Source organism: Atractosteus spatula, chromosome 23 (assembly GCF_055471065.1).
Source record: "Atractosteus spatula isolate fAtrSpa1 chromosome 23, fAtrSpa1.hap1, whole genome shotgun sequence".
Lineage (NCBI taxonomy): Eukaryota > Metazoa > Chordata > Actinopteri > Semionotiformes > Lepisosteidae > Atractosteus > Atractosteus spatula.
This window is the reverse complement of record NC_142728.1, coordinates 929,796-946,269: the sequence shown is the minus strand read 5'-3', so window position 1 is coordinate 946,269 and position 16,474 is coordinate 929,796. Positions and strand designations below refer to the sequence as shown.

General features: G+C 51.7%; 1 protein-coding gene across 7 annotated transcripts in view; it reads left to right on the top strand.

The window, feature by feature from the left end:
* The first annotated feature begins 86 nt into the window (after positions 1–86).
* sptan1 (spectrin alpha, non-erythrocytic 1) overlaps positions 87–16,474 on the top strand; it is a 44,765-nt gene continuing 28,377 nt past the window's right edge. For 5 of the 7 annotated variants that reach the window (XM_088940259.1, XM_088940258.1, XM_088940257.1 and 2 more), the window contains exons 1-15: positions 106–195; positions 3,678–3,734; positions 9,331–9,570; positions 9,962–10,087; positions 11,064–11,204; positions 11,693–11,839; positions 12,187–12,320; positions 12,446–12,590; positions 12,958–13,112; positions 13,315–13,450; positions 13,850–13,951; positions 14,426–14,563; positions 15,342–15,452; positions 15,785–15,862; positions 16,234–16,389. In XM_088940259.1, the coding sequence (XP_088796385.1) occupies positions 3,702–3,734; positions 9,331–9,570; positions 9,962–10,087; positions 11,064–11,204; positions 11,693–11,839; positions 12,187–12,320; positions 12,446–12,590; positions 12,958–13,112; positions 13,315–13,450; positions 13,850–13,951; positions 14,426–14,563; positions 15,342–15,452; positions 15,785–15,862; positions 16,234–16,389 (1,842 nt within the window). In that variant the 5' untranslated portion in view covers positions 106–195; positions 3,678–3,701. Of the gene's footprint in view, positions 196–3,677; positions 3,735–9,330; positions 9,571–9,961; positions 10,088–11,063; positions 11,205–11,692; positions 11,840–12,186; positions 12,321–12,445; positions 12,591–12,957; positions 13,113–13,314; positions 13,451–13,849; positions 13,952–14,425; positions 14,564–15,341; positions 15,453–15,784; positions 15,863–16,233; positions 16,390–16,474 lie in introns of all 7 variants that reach the window. The other 2 variants (XM_088940254.1, XM_088940256.1) reach the window with 2 other exon arrangements.

The window sequence follows — 16,474 nt, the reverse complement described above, 5'->3', positions numbered from 1 at the left end:
CGCCCGTCCTCGTCCCCCCTGTTCGGTATTTTCCGTCGGCGCTCGGCTGGTTGGTGCAGTGTATGACGTCACCGTCTCCCGGAGTGTATTAATTCTGGTGGCGAGAGCCAAGCAGCTTCATTCGGGCAGAGAGAGCTGGTCGACAATTTTACTTGTGTGTGTTTTTTTTTTAAAGTCGCAGACTTTCCACAGAAGGTAAGAGGATAATTACAAAATACAGCAGCCGGGTTTAGGCTGTGCATGAAGTAACGCTTTTCATAACGTCCGTGAAAGCGCTGACCGCTTTTGTTTTTCCAAAGAGAAAAGCTAAACGTCAAATGAAAGGCTTTAAGCTTACAAAAACAAAAGGAGGCTGTAAGTGTGATATTGAAATCGATATATTTTCCTGTATGGTAGTATGCAGTACATGTGGCGTGTCAGCGTTGGTTTTGACAACTGTTAACTCCTTGGTCGGTCGGTTCAGAGTTGTAAAATGACCATTCGCCTTTCCAGCCCTGGAGCCCCCCGACAGCGGAGAAACCGTGCTCGTCTGAGCCCAGAGGCAGGGCAGTCGTGCTAGTTTGTAACGTTACTGTGGGGCGCCCGGTGGGAGCGTTTAGGTCACCCTGGTGACATTTGAAGCCCGCGATACGGACACTTTGTGTTTTGTTTTGTTTTTTTTTCTCACAGTAAATACTCCCGTCTTGCTTTATTTCGGTACTTGTCTCGGGGCGAGCTGCCGTGCCCGGCTGCAGGCAGCAGACATGTTGTTTTTTCTGACCCGCCCCGCTCCGGCAGCGGCCTCCCTGGGCCGAGCTGGCGGACCCGAGCCCAGCCCAGCCCAGCCCAGCCCAGCCGAGCCGAGCCGAGCCGGGCCGAGCCGAGCCCCGCTCCGGCTGTGCGGCGCCTTTCGCGTCCGTGTCCGGCTGCACGGCGAGCTGTCGCGGCGGACACGGCCGCGCATGATGGCTGCCAGCTCTGCACGCCAGCGCCTCGCCTAATGGCTGCCTGAGCTTTTGCAGTCGCGGCGTTGGGGCTTTTTGGGGTGCTCTCTCTCTCTCTCTGGGCAAAGCCCAGCCTTCCCCCGGTGTTTCATCCCGGCTCTCCCGAGAAGGGTCTCGCCAGGCAGCCAGCGGAGGTGGGATAGTGAGTCCTTCCAGCTGGCTGTTCCTAACGAATTGTTTTCGGAGTCTTAAAATATGCCGACCCCACCCCTTTATTTTTATAAGCCATCTACTCACAGTCCAGAGTAGGGGCTCATACACCCGGGGTGTTCTCTTGCTGTGGTCGGCTGCAGTGCCCTGTGATATGGCCTTGTGCTCTCACAATGGGGGTGTGGTGCAGAAAACCCTGGAAAGCGCACGAGGTGGGTGACCCCTCTGCTGTCCAGGCCGGCGCAGGACAGGGACATCCCTCATCTAGGGAAACGCTGCAGGACACTGCAGCCGGTCTGTATATTTCCTGCTCTGTCTCCTTTCCTCTGTCTTCTGTCTCTGATCGTACTTGACGGGCCTGGGTGCTGTGTCCCTCCCTGGCAGGGTGGCTAGTGATGTTTCTGCCCCTGTAGTCTGGATGAGGAAGATCTCCATGGAGGGTGTGGAGCGATGGAGGGGTCTCTCTTGGTTCTGCGTAGGCAGCCCTGGCCTCCGTACTACCTTCTGCAACATGCCTGAAGATCCTTCTGTTTCTGTTTGAAATCTCACGAGTGTTAAATACAGTTTGACAAAGAGCCGTTTATACCCTTCATGCCATTTCTCTACAGTACTTCAGGAATCTAGGGAGTGCCTGACATCCGCTGCCTGTGCCTCATCCTCTTTATAGCAGCGCTATCTGTACGTCTCCCTTATTTTCATTCTGTTATTTTTCATTTTGTTCAGCATCCTTTTTTTGAAGATCTCTTTTCTCATGTACCGACGCTCACACTCCTTATGACAGATCAGAGAAAACGGTGACCAGTGGCGTATGAAAGTTTCTTTAAAGATAAAACGCATGGTTTTGTTGTGACCCCTGCTCATATTCTTACAGTTCCAGCGAAACCCCTTCCCACAGATTTGCCACCTTGATTCCGGTTTCGTTTTTGTGCTTTCAGGGCCTGAGAATTGATTAGGACTGCCGGGACCGAGCAGGTGATCGGTCGTGCGTTTCGGGGCGCTGTGTTGTAACTGGCTTCCCAGCTGGCGCACGTTTGCTGTGCACAGGGGACAGGATGGGTGTGGCGCCTGTGCTCATCCTGAAACCCGCAGTTAGTTCAGTTGCGCTTAATGAAGGAGAGCAGTACCTCGAGCGCGGGTGTAAATTAACTAAGCGCTCAAACTTGGTCAGGGGGAATATGTTGGCGTGCTGCAGATCCAGCGCGTTTCTCTTCATACGGGTTTTTAAATTCCGGCCCCGGGTCTGTGCTGGAGGGAGCTGTGCTCTCGCGGTGTCCTTGAGCTCGGGCACAGGCCTGCTGCAGAGATTAACCCTTCACCCCTCTGGCAGTCTGTGGTGCTCTGCAGCACTGTGACATTTGCTGTTTGGTCTAATGAGTCTTGAATCCGGTTCGACAAAGAGCTGTTTATACCATAATAGTTTTCACTACAGTAGTTCTGAAACCGGGGGAGCCCTTCAGAGCCTCTGTGTCTCCTAGATGGCTGAGTGACGGATCGAGATCCACCAGGCTTTCGATTTAATGTTTCATCAGACGGAGCAGAAAGTGCTCGGCACTTTTTCTCATTCTGCAAGGTAGCGTTTTGTTTTGTCCCACTTTGATTGCAGCGTTTGCAGCCCGGGCTGTTTCTGTGCCTTCTGAAAGCCCATTTTCTGTTTCCAGCTCGGCTCTTCTTTCCTTGCGAATCTGCTGTCTCATGGTGCCTTTTAGTGTAATTGTACTTTGTCGCTGTGGGGCTCAAGTTTCTGCTGGAAGAAGGGCTCTAGTCTCCGGCTGATAGGCTGCTGATCAAAGCCTCTGGCAAAAGCTTGCTCAGAAAGGAATCGGTAGCAGTATTGGATGTAAATGCAAACTTGTTCTCCTTGGTTCGCTGCAGGATTTCGGGTTGGTGTAGACTTGCAGTTTTTAACGCTGGCGTGTTTAGTCAGTGAGGTACAAGCCCCTTTCGGCTCAGTGAATATGGAAATCAGGATTAAAAAACTAGAATTGCAATAAACCTCGCTGTTGCAAATTCATCCCCGAACTGATGAATGAAGTAGGCATTGCAGCTTCACTCTGCTTAGTGCAGTACATGTCTTTCTTTTTCTTGAGAGCATAATTGTATTTCACCTGTTACACCCTGTATTTGAAAGAGCCGTCCCTCATGTGAGTAGGATGTATATGCGTTCAGAAGTGAATACCTAGAAAGCTTCTACAACACCTCTGGTGCTCTGAGAGCTCTGTGCCGTAGCGTGTGCAGAAGACGCACAGTGTACATGTTAAAGACATTGGAGTGACAGCACCTGTACGTGGCAATATATGTGCATGTTAACCATTGATTTCCTTTTGTTTGCAAACACATCAAAGTATGTATACTGAGCTCTCTTTGTGTGTGTGATCACATTTAGATCAGTACGTGTGTAAGAATGTCTGTGCTTTATTTGGATTGTTTTGGGTTGCGTTTTAAATGCTGGAGGTGACGGGAGAATCGTACATAACTCTGTGTATTCAGTTTGTCTTGTTTAACACGGCGTTTTTCAGTCTGTAACTGTGTCGTTGTGTCCTGTAGCCCACGGCAGCTACACCTGACATCATGCAGTCTACATTTCGTAAACCCAAACTGAAGGTACCGAGTGTCACACTGGTGTTTGTGTGTGTGTGCATGTGCCTTTTAACTGGGAGCAAACCTTATGTGGGTGAGTTTATCATATGTGGGTGCAGAGTTGCTTCCAATTCCAATAAAATCGCTAGGTAACCTAGAAGATTTCTGGGACGTCGTGAGCTGTGCTGCTGGGACTCGTCCTGCTCTGATGCTTGCGGTGTGAGCTGCATGTATGCGCTGGGTTTGACTTCGCATTGCAGAGGCAGTGCGTCGGGCTCTGGCGCAGGGAGTCGTGCTCTTGCTTTGCGCTTGCATTCATCCTGCGGACTACAGGAGCTCTTGCTCCAGGGCTCTCGTACTCCGCCGGTGATCTGTGCCAAGGCATTCCACAGTCGCGTTGGTCTCGGGCCTGGGCTCTCCCTGTGCCTTCTTCCTCCTGTTCCTAATGAGCTCTGGGTTGCCCAGATCTACTGAACCTTTCATTGATTTTTAAACACAAATAGTTCAGTTTCAGCTCTTGAAAAGGAGGTTAGAAATTGGCATGAACACTGTTCAGAGTTCCCACAGTTTATGATTTACGGTGGAGTTTGAGAAATGAGTCTGAGACACCAGGACAAATACTTATTATGCAAGTGTCTGGTAGTCATTCCTGCCTGTTTATACATCATCTGATCCTTGATTAGGAAGCTGTCTGAAAGCACCGATTGTGTACCAAGCTGAAATTTCTGCTGCAACATTTTTTAGAAATAATTGCACATAAAGGAGATTTTCTGAAACTGAGATTGAGTGCAGAACCCAGTTGAAAAAAAAAGACGTGGGGGCAAAAAAAGGTTCAGTAAGTTTAATCCACAGCTCGACGGCAGTAAAAACTGATGGTTACTCCAGGAAAGGGCAGCGCTGTTGAAAATGAGCTGATTGTGGCTGGCTGGAGAAAATCTGAGCAGGTGGTGGTAGAAGATGCACTGCGGTACTGGAGAGAAATTGTGTGTGCCCTGCGATGGACTGGCGTCCTGGCCAGGGTGTGTCTGTGTGCGCCCTGCGATGGACTGGCGTCCTGGCCAGGGTGTGTCTGTGTGCGCCCTGCGATGGACCGGCGTCCTGGCCAGGGTGTGTCCCGCCTTGCGCCTTTGCCTGCTGGGATAGGCTCTGGCCCCGGCAGCCTTGTGTTGGGAAACGGACTGGACTTCGATGTGAGAACGTGTTTCCTGGGTTTGCTCTGTGCTTGTGTGTTTTTCTGTGTGTGCTGCATGCGAGTGTATTTCTGCACGTGGAGACAAACTGCCTCTTGGAACTTTTTTCTTCTTTGTTTGCTCTTTGGGAAAGGGGTTGCTTTGATATTTTTAATGTCAGGGTTTGTCAATAGAAGGATTTCTCTTCAGTTTTCAGGTTCAGCTCAAGTTTATCATTAAATGTAAGTGTGCAGTTGAGTAAAGCACCCAGTGAAATTTTGCCTTTTGCTTTTCTCTGTATTGTGAGATGCATTGTGCTGTGAGTGTCGCAAGACTTCTGTCCCCCTGTAATGGGGAAGCTCGAGAAAAGTGCAGCGGTTTATTAAAAACTGATCTTTTTTTTTCTGTTCTTCATGGACTTTAAAAGTTTCTTGTCCCTGTGCTCTCCAGGTGCCTTCTTAATAAAAACTCGTTATACACCATAATGAAAGGTGTGGGAGTCCGTGGGGTTAAATTAAGCATAGTCCAGGGTTTCTGATGTAGATGGCCTAATTTGCTTGGAAATTAAGGGAGCAGGTCTATGGGGGGAACGAGACGTTTAAGGTGTGGCCACTCAGCAGGCAGATCCCAGCAGTCCTGTTTCCTGTTTTCCTCAGTGGAATGTCGGCCCCGGGCCCTGGAACGCAGATCAGAGGTGACCTCATCCGTTTGGTTCTGTAGTCTGTTGGGTATTGTGGACAAGCACGGCCCTTTGCTGGCGGATAAGAAATCCCAATCCCAGGCTGATTTAATGCGTTTGGTTACGTATTAATATGAATTGATGTTACATCAGCTAATGACTCATTGTTGTTTGAATATTTTTGGGTGGTGCAAATATCTGATATCCATTACTTCGTTATGGCCTTCAGCTCCAGTTTACAGGGGACATGCTGGTGAGCGCTGATCTGCCAGGCGTACTTCAGCGGTGATTGAATTCCTCAGGGAAGGGGCGGCCTCTATAAATACCGTTGTCCTGTCCTGGAATGTGGAGCATGCAGCTGTAGAAGCCTGCTGGAGGGAGTGGCTGGACAGGGGCACATCTCTTGCATGTCAGCTGATGGGGGCTGCTCTGCAGTTGTAGGGTTAAGATCCTTGTCTTTTCAGAAATAATCCTGCCCGAAAAAACCCAGCAAAACCCAGCTTTGCATCTATTTTCTTTTACTCCTTCTAAGTGTAGTAACTATAGAGGGACTGGCCTCTCAGTGCATTTTATGATGTATTCCTACATCCCTGGCTTGGGAAGTGTCTCCTTTTTACTCTGAATTTATTCTTCAGCTGTAAAAGCAGTTTTTACCGTGCACCATGTCTTGTAAATCCTGCGGTTCTGTGTTGAGTGAAGAAGATCCCTATACCTGGTGTGTATTGGGATCCTTCGGGATGGGAAACATGCAGCTGGGAGTTATTTATCCATCTGCAGTGTTTCCGAACACCAGGGACGGGGTGAGGGTCCTGCCTGCGCTTGTGCTGCAGTAATACGGCCTCGGAGGAGGACTGGGTGTAATGCGAGTGTTCCTGCCGTCGGAGCGATTGGTTTGGGAATCTGTGTCCGAGAAGCTGGAATGTGCCGTACTGATACAGTACGGGCCTGGAGGCCTGCATATTGGGAAAACGTTTTAGGAATGAAAGTGTAGTTTCGGGTAACGGATTCTGAAATCCACACGCAGAGGCGTTTAGCTCCTGCAGACCATGGGGTCAGTGTTGATCTGTTTCAAAATCGCATCGTCATTCTTCCTGATGCTGCTGTATCGCGGAGGTATGCGGGGAGCGCCTCGGTACCGGCTTTCATTCCCGTCTTAATACGTATTAGCGCTGGATTGTCAGCATAATGTAGGATTGGTAGGTCTGGCCTTTTTATTTTTGCATTAACCCCCCCCCAGTCCAATTGTGATGGCTAAGCATTTTGAGTGCAGCGGGTGTTATTTTTGTTGTGAGTTTTCAATAAACGCAAAATGCTTTTTGGGAGGAGGGACTGTTGTTATCGGCACTGCGGAGACGTTACTGCGCTGCAGCTGGGGAACTGCTCGCATTATTCATCACCCCTCTGCACGCACACGCACCCCGTGGGTCAGCAGTTCGGGCCGGCTGTCTCCCGGCAGGCCCTGCGCCGCGGGGGGGGCGCGGAGCTGGGCAGAAGCTTCTCGAGCCGGCCGCGTGCTCGTTATCAGTGTGGAGGGAGGGAGGGAGGGGCCGCGAGCCCTGTCTGTCTGAGCGGGGTCATGACCTCCCTCGCCTCCCCGACCGCGGTGCAGGGCTTGAGCTGCGTCCGGTCCGGTGTGCTGTGGTCAATGGCATCTTGCAAGCCCCTTTCACTTACAGAGGCAGTGGCTGTGGGCCGAGACATGATCCAGTCAGATTAATTTCCGAAAGCATTGCGACGCTTTTCGTTGATTTTGTGAGTGAGAGTCAGGTTTGTGTTGGTTGTTGGTCTCCTTGGACTGATGGACTGATGTCCTGATGTGTGTCGGACAGGCAGGACTTGAGCAAGTGAGCTGCTCAAAAATAGAAAAAACAAGATCAGTAGTTTAGTGCTGCTCGGCATACGGTTTAATGATGAATGTGGTTCGTCAGGAGACTTGGAACCCGCAGCTATCTGAAGGAGAGCTCGGTATGGATCGGAGTGGCCTTATCTGGCTGCTGCAGCAGCTCCACGATGACCTCATGCTGCACGGAGATACCTCCCTGCCAGCGAGCGTGACTCTCGCCTGTTCGTTAATGAAGCCAGAGGCGCTGGCACTGAGCCCTGGCCGCCTGGCTCCGTGCTTGGCGTATGCAGGATCACCCCATTGTCACAGGTCTGGGTCCCGTAGGCACAGGAGTGGTCTGTGAGGGTTTGGAGTTAGCCGGCAGTGCGTTGTGGAGCAGTTTGCGTGGGGGGGGCTGCGTGTCTCGGGGGGGTTTCTGCCCTGTCGCGGGAGTGAAAATGACAAAGGGCTTTGGTGGTTGATGAGATCTAGCAAGTTGTGGGTCAGTCAGGCCAGCGGTGCATGAGGGGTTTTAGAGTGGGGGGTGGTCAGTCCTCCCTCTCGCCATGTCCAGCAGGAAGGCAGTGGCTCGGCTGTCCCAGCACCCTGCAGAGTGGGAGGCCAGACGCCCGCGACGAGGCTGGTCCTGACAGTTCCCCGTCCCTCCGGGCGTCCACGAGAAGACAGGTGCACGACCTGGTGCCAGGAGAACAGGACTGCAGCACCTGCTTGCTTAGTGGAAACCAGCGTTTTCCTCGCAGCTTTGATGTGGTTTCAGCTGCTGTTTGAACACAAGGCGCTGGCAGACATCTTTCATTCTCGAATCATAGCTGGCATTTAGTCCTAACCTGACTCATCCGGAGTCCTGCTCCTCAGATTGCAGCAGTGAGATAAAGGGAGGGACTTTGACACGGTTCTGCCACGCGCCTTTCATTTCTCTGCTGCACATTCCTGCCCTGGTTCAAGGTTCGCCGTGAAGCGTCCTAGTGGGAAGGGCAGGGCTGAGCCGGGAGCTGCAGCCGCCCCCTCGGATCTCGGCCTGCTTGGCGTTTCTCAGCCGTTGGGTCCTCTGCCCGACAGCTGTTTGTTAGCGTCTCGGCCAACAGCTGCTCCCCCTCATCTGGTGCCAGCTGGGAAAGCCATCAGGAAGGGGACAGGACAGCCGCACTGATGTCTTTCAGCTTAATGAGAAAGTGAATAAAGGAAAGCTAACAAGATTCCGATCAGGGAGAACCAAGATATTGCCTGTTTCCCCTCGATCTTGTTTAGAAGGGGGGTGTCCTCGTGAGTTAGCAGTGTAGCGTGTATCACGGGTGCTTGGGTCAACAGCTCATTCGGCTTTATGCAGGTATTAACAGTTATGGTTGTGGAAAGCAGGGTTCTTCATTTTAAAACTTCTCCATTGTGCCGAGTGAGGCATGTTAAAATCGGTTCCGATCTAATGCGGCATAGTGATGCACAAATACTGGAAAGGCTGCGAGACACAATTAATAATTAGGGCTTTGAAGTTTGGGCCTGGTAAGCTTTAGGGACTGCTGGAAAGGTTATAAACGGAGCAAAATAAAACCCAGCAGGTGGGAACAGCAGCTGAACAGTGTCCTTCTTTCCCTCCTCCCTCCCTTGTGGAGAAACCAGCTGGACACCAGGGGGTCTGAACACCGGCCCCTGGTCTCCAGCAGCGTTTTATCTGGGTTTTGTTTCACCTTTAGTCAAATAGTGACGCTAATTATATTCCTAGACGCGTATATGACTGTCATGAAGGGCACAGTCGTTTCTCTTCGGGGCCTGGCTGGAGGAGTCACAGTTATCTGCGTAATTAGAGCAGCTGTGAGGGCGAGGCCTTCTGTGGGCTGAGCCGGAGACCCCTGCTGGTGAGACCCGGTACTGCGCCGGGATCTCTGGGGGCCCCACGTGTGACTCTCTTCCTCCTGTGTGTGTGTGTGGGCTCAGAGGATGGACACCAGCGGCATGAAGGTGCTGGAGACGGCGGATGACATCCAGGAGCGCAGGCAGCAGGTGCTGGACCGCTACCGCCGCTTCAAGGAGCTGTCCACGCTACGCCGGCAGAAGCTGGAGGACTCCTACCGCTTCCAGTTCTTCCGGCGCGACGCCGACGAGCTGGAGAAGTGGATCCAGGAGAAGCTGCAGATCGCCTCCGACGAGAACTACAAGGACCCCACCAACCTGCAGGTCAGGAGCCCCCCGTCCCCGCCCTCGCCCGCAGGGCTCTCTCTGTGAATGGGGCCGTGAACCCGGGAGGTTTGTGTGTGCTCTCTAGATAAAGGCCTTTAGTGTGTCCCATGTGGCTTCCTTTGTGTGAGGGAAATGCCCCAGTCCGCACCGGACCCGTCCTGTGTGTCTATGGCCGCCTGGAAAAGAAAAACTGGTCTCGCTGGCGCAGCTGTGTAACTCGAAAATTAAGTGTTCCCCCCTTATCTGATGCCTGGGGCCCTCTCGGATCCATGGTGCCCGGAAAAAAACCCGGATTCTCGACTGTTCCGCTGTGTTTCGGGACCAAGCGGATCGCAGGTGCCCCCGCGCGAGCTCCGCTAAAAGCGTCTCCCTCCTCTCGCGTCTCCAGGGGAAGCTGCAGAAGCACCAGGCCTTCGAGGCCGAGGTCCAGGCCAACGCCGGCGCCATCATCAAGCTGGACGAGACCGGGAGCCAGATGATCGCCGAGGGCCACTTCGCCACCGAGATCATCCGGGTACGAGGCCGGCCTCCGGGAGCTGCCGGGCCTTTCGGCCTATTTTATTGCTTTATTTTGAAAAGCTTTTCCTGTCACATTGGCGGTTTTTGTGGATTTTGTAACACCACTGTCCCCCTCTGTCTGGTTCAGTCCTTCACACCCTACCGGACTGCCCAGCGGCCCATAGTAAAATCGGTCCATATCACTGCCTATATACAAGTAGGTGCCTGGGTGCTGTGGAGCTCTTCCTGTCCAGTTTCACCCCTTGCCTCTCGCTCTCCTCTGCTTCCCATCTCAAAAGTTTTGATTGCTGTGTAATTATGGATATTTGGTGCATCTGTCCTTTAAAATGTGTGGCACTGAGTGGCCTCAGGCGTGGGTCGCTCACCAAAGCAGACGGAGGCTGAACTGTTTGTCCTCGGGGGTTGTTCTGGTAATGCTGTTCTTCCGAAGATGGAAGAGCTCTTATTTTGTGGGCAGGGTCTGTGCATGCAGGTATTCCTGTTCTCGCTGTTTGAGAGTGCTGTCGTTTGAGGGCTTGGTCTTCATGACCGATCTCTCACTCCCAGATCTTGGATTTTGGGAAAAATACAGTATGTAAACTCATAAAGCTGAGAAGGATGGTGGACAATGATAGCAGGGAAAAACAGTTCTCAACAACATATTGGCTTAGTAAATTTGGGCTATCGCGATCTCCAAGGCAAGTAGTAGAAAGGCTTTGATTATTGTGCATCAGGCACATAAACCCAATCCCGCAGATATGGGTGATGAAGTCAGTCTCGACACCCAGATGGGGGAGGCTTGGCGCCGGAGTGCTTCCTGGACTGGGCCTCTCCCAGTTTCGAGGCTCAGTGCCAGAGTCCTCGCTGGACGGTGCCTCTCCCTGGGCTCTCGGCTCGGCGCCGGAGTCCTCGCCGGACCGGTCTCGCCGTGCTCTCTCGGCTCGGCGCCGGAGTCCTCGCCGGACCGGGCCTCACCCTGCTCTCGGTTTCAGACCCGGCTGGAGGAGCTCCACCGGCTGTGGGACCTGCTGCTGCAGAAGACCAGGGAGAAGGGCGTGCGCCTGCTGCAGGCCCAGAAGCTGGTGCAGTACCTGCGGGAGTGCGAGGACGCCCTGGACTGGATCAGCGACAAGGTGCGGTAGTCCCCACGCCCTCCTCCTCTCAGGAAAGACCTCTTTTGCCTTCTGCAGCGTAGAGCTTTGGAAGGTTCTTTTTTAAAGATGTAAACGTATATAGATGTAATTTGTTTAAATATAATACAGGTGTAAGTTTTTTCAATTCAACAATCGGGAGTAGTAAAAGATTCCATTTTAAGGAACGGTGAAAGTGCCTCAGCATGTGTATCCTTGATCCTGGGCATAAATGTCTTCTTTCACTTAACAGTGGCAGTCATGGGGGTGAAAGGCCACAGATATTGCAGTGGGATTGTAGAGTAGATATTAGACACTGTTATAGCTGGAGCCTGCCTCTGTCAACCACTGGTAGATGTACAAGCCTACCATTGGCTTTACTTTGTCACAGACCATGTAGACCACGTCAGCTCTCCCCAGGAGCCGTCCTGTCGGTTTCGGGGACAGTCGCTCCCTTATCGCTCTGACGGCCGCGCGTATTTGTCTGGCAGGAGGCCATCGTGACGTCGGAGGAGCTGGGGCAGGACCTGGAGCACGTGGAGGTCCTGCAGAAGAAGTTCGAGGAGTTCCAGACTGACCTGGCCGCCCACGAGGAGCGGGTCAACGATGTCAACCAGCTGGCCAGCAAGCTCATCCAGGTACCCTGGGAGCGACCTGCCTAGATCCCACAGGACTTCAGTTTTAATGAGACTCACTAGCTTGCATTGGGCTTGGCTCTTGTGTTGTATGTCTTTGGCAACAGTATGCAACTATACTGGTTTATAAAGCCAGTGTAGTGCTTCACTGCAAATCACTGTAGCAACCTGCAGGATTAATGGTTTGTATTTCAGCTTGCAGAGTCCTCTCGCTTGCTCCTTGTGTCCGAGCTCTGGTTCCGTGAACAGATTACCCTTGGGCAGGCCCAGGGCTGTTGCGGATCCAGAGAGCGCTGGCCCAGCCGTTTTCCCTTGTTCACCGTACATGTGCCCCCTCCTCCCCCGTGCAGGAGTCGCACCCCGAGGCGGAGCTGATCGTGAGGAAGCAGGACGAGGTGAACGTGGCCTGGCAGCGCCTCAAGGGCCTGGCTCAGCAGAGACAGGGGAAGCTGTTTGGGGCCGCAGAGGTGCAGCGCTTCAACAGGTGTGCTGCCCCTGTTCTGGTCAGCCTGGTGAAACGGCCGGACTGGACCGATACCTGCCCGATTCTCACACGTGCTTTATAAGTGCATGACCGGCGCTCATCTCCCTTGCCCGGCCTCTCCGCAGGGACGTGGACGAAACGATCAGCTGGATCAAGGAGAAGGAGCAGCTGATGTCGTCGGATGATTTCGGGCGCGACCTGGCCAGTGTCCAGGCTCTGCTGCGCAAGCACGAGGGGCTGGAGAGGGACCTGGCCGCGCTGGAGGACAAGGTCAGTGCCCGAGGAGCCGTCTCCCGCCTCCCCCTCCGCAGGCGGTCCTCTTGTTCGGGACCGCTCCTCGGAACCAGGGCGGAGCCAGAGACTGTTTAAAAATAAGTAACTTTCCAAATGAATCTCTGGCATTAAGCCTGTATTCTCCTGATTGCACTAGCTGTCGTACAACATGGTGTTAATAACATCTTGTAAGGATGTTCATGCACTTCTTTTCCTTTCCTTTTTTTTTCGGACTGTGGGGAGGCATGTCAGAAGTGTCTCTGTCAGAGTCCTGTGGTGTAACTACCAGGGCTGTGGGTTGTGAGGCTGCTCACAGATGCCTTCAGCTTGGTGACTCTCTCCGTCTCTCTCTCTCTGGGAGCAGGTGAACACCCTGGGGACCGAGGCGGAGCGCCTGCAGGAGACGCACCCCCAGAACGCCTCGCAGATCCACCTGAAGAGAGACGAGCTCATCACCAACTGGGAGCAGATCCGCACGCTGGCAGCCGAGCGCCACGCCCGCCTCAATGACTCCTACAGGTAGCGTCATCTCGTCCAGAGTAGCAGGTTTTAAACTGAGGCCTCACTCGCTCCTACCCTGGGTGTGAGAAAATAAAATGATGGTGAAAGTCCGGGAATTGGAACAGGGCCTTACAGATGCCCGAGAGACCCAGGCACGTACTGGGATTCGGTGTGTGGTGGAAGTTGTCCGTCTCATGCTTTGCGCTGCCTGTTCTCCCAGGCTGCAGCGCTTCACGGCAGACTTCCGTGACCTGACCAGCTGGGTGACCGAAATGAAGGCCCTGATCAACGCCGATGAGCTGGCCAACGACGTGGCTGGAGCAGAAGCACTGCTGGACAGACACCAGGAGCACAAGGTACTCGCACAGCTGCAGGGAAGACTTACGGTTTTGGCAAGTAACGGAGGCCTTTGGCCCGTAGCAGGACTGTCTTCCCTGTATTATGTGTCCTGTAGTTGGATTTATTCTGTGTTAATGGTACTTTCAGAATCTGTTGAACATGTTCTGCATGAAAGCACAGGAATGGGATTTAGTGACAAATGTTTTCAGTTTGGTGATCTTGAATCTGTCATTTGGGGGAGGGGAAAAATGCTTTTGCCATGTTTTGTGTTTCTCTCTCATTTTAAACCAAGTTTAAATGCAGAAACTGACCTCTTTTGTATCTGTACATGTAACAGTTATGGTCAGGCCCTTGTTGCAGCACTGACCAGCGTTTCAGCTGTTTGGCTGAATCTCCTTGCTGCTGTGTTTCCCCAGGGAGAGATCGATGCACATGAAGACAGCTTTAAAGCCACAGATGAGGCTGGCCAGGCTCTGCTGGCCACAGGACATTATGCTTCTGATGAAGTCCGAGAGAAGGTAATGGGACATTTCACCTCACAGTGCTATAAAGAAGATGTACTAGCCTCATAATAAAAGCCTTTTGAATGAATCAGTGTTATCTAGCTGTGGTAGATGCACTATCTTCTGCAAATATCAAGCCATTTGCTCACGATGTAATATTTACACTTCATATTTATTAAAAGCAATCATAGTAATAGTAGACTGTACTGTAGACTGGCCCAAGTATGTTGCTTGAGCGTTTATGATTACAAGATTAAGCAGATCTAGTGTCCCGATTCATACTAGTTGAGTGAAACCAATTATTTTGGCCATATTAACGAGAATACAAAGAACTCATTAGCTGCCTTGGAAGCATGATTTAATCCAGTTACCTCCTGTTGAAGTAGTTCATACTCCAGCCTGGAGATGGGTGGGATTGTGATGTTCCTCAGCCCGCACTGCGTTGCTCTGCTCATGGTGTGTGTGTGTGTGTGGGGTGTGTCTCTGCAGCTGGGCATCCTGGCGGAGGAGAAGGATTCTCTCCTGGAGCTCTGGGAGCTGCGCAGGCAGCAGTACGAGCAGTGCATGGACCTGCAGCTCTTCTACAGGGACACGGAGCAGGTGGACAACTGGATGAGCAAGCAGGAGGTGAGCTGGACAAACATCCCGGCTCTGCTTACACTGCCCAAGAGGTGTCTGTTTGAAACTGACGGCTGGTGCCTTCTGCTCTTTTCGAGTCCTGTTAACATCCTGGTGGTTTTGATAGTCCCAAAGTACGGCTTTTTTCAGAGAAATGAAACATGATAAAATGCTGTAAGCTATGTCACTAAAAAGAGGGAAACATGCTGTTAGCAGGTGTTTTTTGATTTATCCAAATACTGCTGTACGTTATTGACTTTGAATGAATGCTGCCGGTGACGGCTTAGGTGAAGGGAAAGGTCCCTTTTGAAGAGCAGGAATAGCCAGACGAGTGAAAAAATATTCGAAAGAGTTTATTTCAATGTGTGAAGAAGCCTTTTCGTCTGTCAAAAGGTGAGAAGAAAAAGCCTCTGAAGACAGTTTTTGATATGTCATCTATTTATATAAAAACAATTTTACATTGAATAGCAAAACTAACTTAAATAGCATAAATGTATTCACAATTTTAAATCTTCTCATCAGTTACTAAGCTGCTGCTGTAGGGGGGCCTTGAGGTGACCTTGTGGCAAGACAAGCCGTCTGACACCTAGTCTTCATTTAGAATATGTGCGAAGAAACCAAGACAGACCTCTGCAGAGCAAACGGTTTATTTCTGCAACTGCATGTATGATTTTATAAAAGCAGTTCTGATATTATTTTACTAATGCACAGAGAAAGTTCAGATCCTTCACCAAAGAGCTGTAGGACAGTGTGTGAATTGTTGTGTGTTCCTGTTTTCTCAATGAAGGCGTTCCTGCTGAATGAAGACCTTGGTGATTCTCTGGACAGTGTGGAGGCCCTGCTGAAGAAACACGAGGATTTTGAGAAATCCCTCAGTGCCCAGGAGGAGAAGATCACCGTGAGAATTTCTCATTCTTCACTGTTATATGTTCATGTGTTTTTGACAGTCATCATACTAACACAACGATGCGTTTGTTCCACGCGTAAAAGCATCACTGTTTTTTAGGGAAAATAATCTGTGTTTGTGTGCACAAATGCTAGTGTAGAATTTGGTTAATACATCCAGTGTACGTGACACGCCTTTGTTCCTGGAAGAAAAGTATCGTCTTTTCTTATATGAGCCCCAGTGTGCTGACTCTGAAGATGACCATTCCAGTCCCTTCATGTGGACCCGTTTTCTATGACACTGCTTGCAAATCTTTTTCTTTTTCTTTTCTTTGAAATGTTTAGGCGTTGGATGAGTTTGCTACCAAGCTGATTCAGAACAACCACTACGCCAAGGAGGACGTGGCGACGCGCCGAGACGCAGTAAGCAGCCGCATGGATTTTAAAGACCTCAACGCGCCTTCCCTCCGCCGCGCTGCAGCCTTGTCCAAACTAGCATCCTCATGCGTCTTGCAGTTGTGCGCTGTCCATCGCACAGGAGTGATGGACGTTTGATGAAATTAAAAATGTGGTTACGTACTGCATTCAGAGGCACATTGCGCAGCGTTTCTGTCCTTGTGTGCTCCTCATTTCTATTGAAAGAGCGAAGGGACATGCAGCGTTTTTTGATGGAGCCCGCCTTGATTTAATCGAGGTGTTATCGAGGCTGGTCAGTTTTAGCTGCGCGGCGAGTGTGTGCGGTGCCCTGCTGTGGGTGTTGGGCTGACGGCCCGTCTCCCTGTGCCCCCGCGCAGCTCCTGAGCCGCCGCAACGCCCTGCACGAGCGCGCCCAGTCCCGCCGCGCCGCCCTGGAGGACTCCTTCCACCTGCAGCAGTTCTTCCGTGACTCGGACGAGCTCAAGAGCTGGGTCAACGAGAAGATGAAGACGGCCACCGACGAGGCCTACAAGGCAAGCTCCGCCGATGCTCCCCTTCCGTCGCCTGAAATATCCTTGTACCCTCCTGTTAGCATGTTCTCGGAGGTGTCGGCACTGA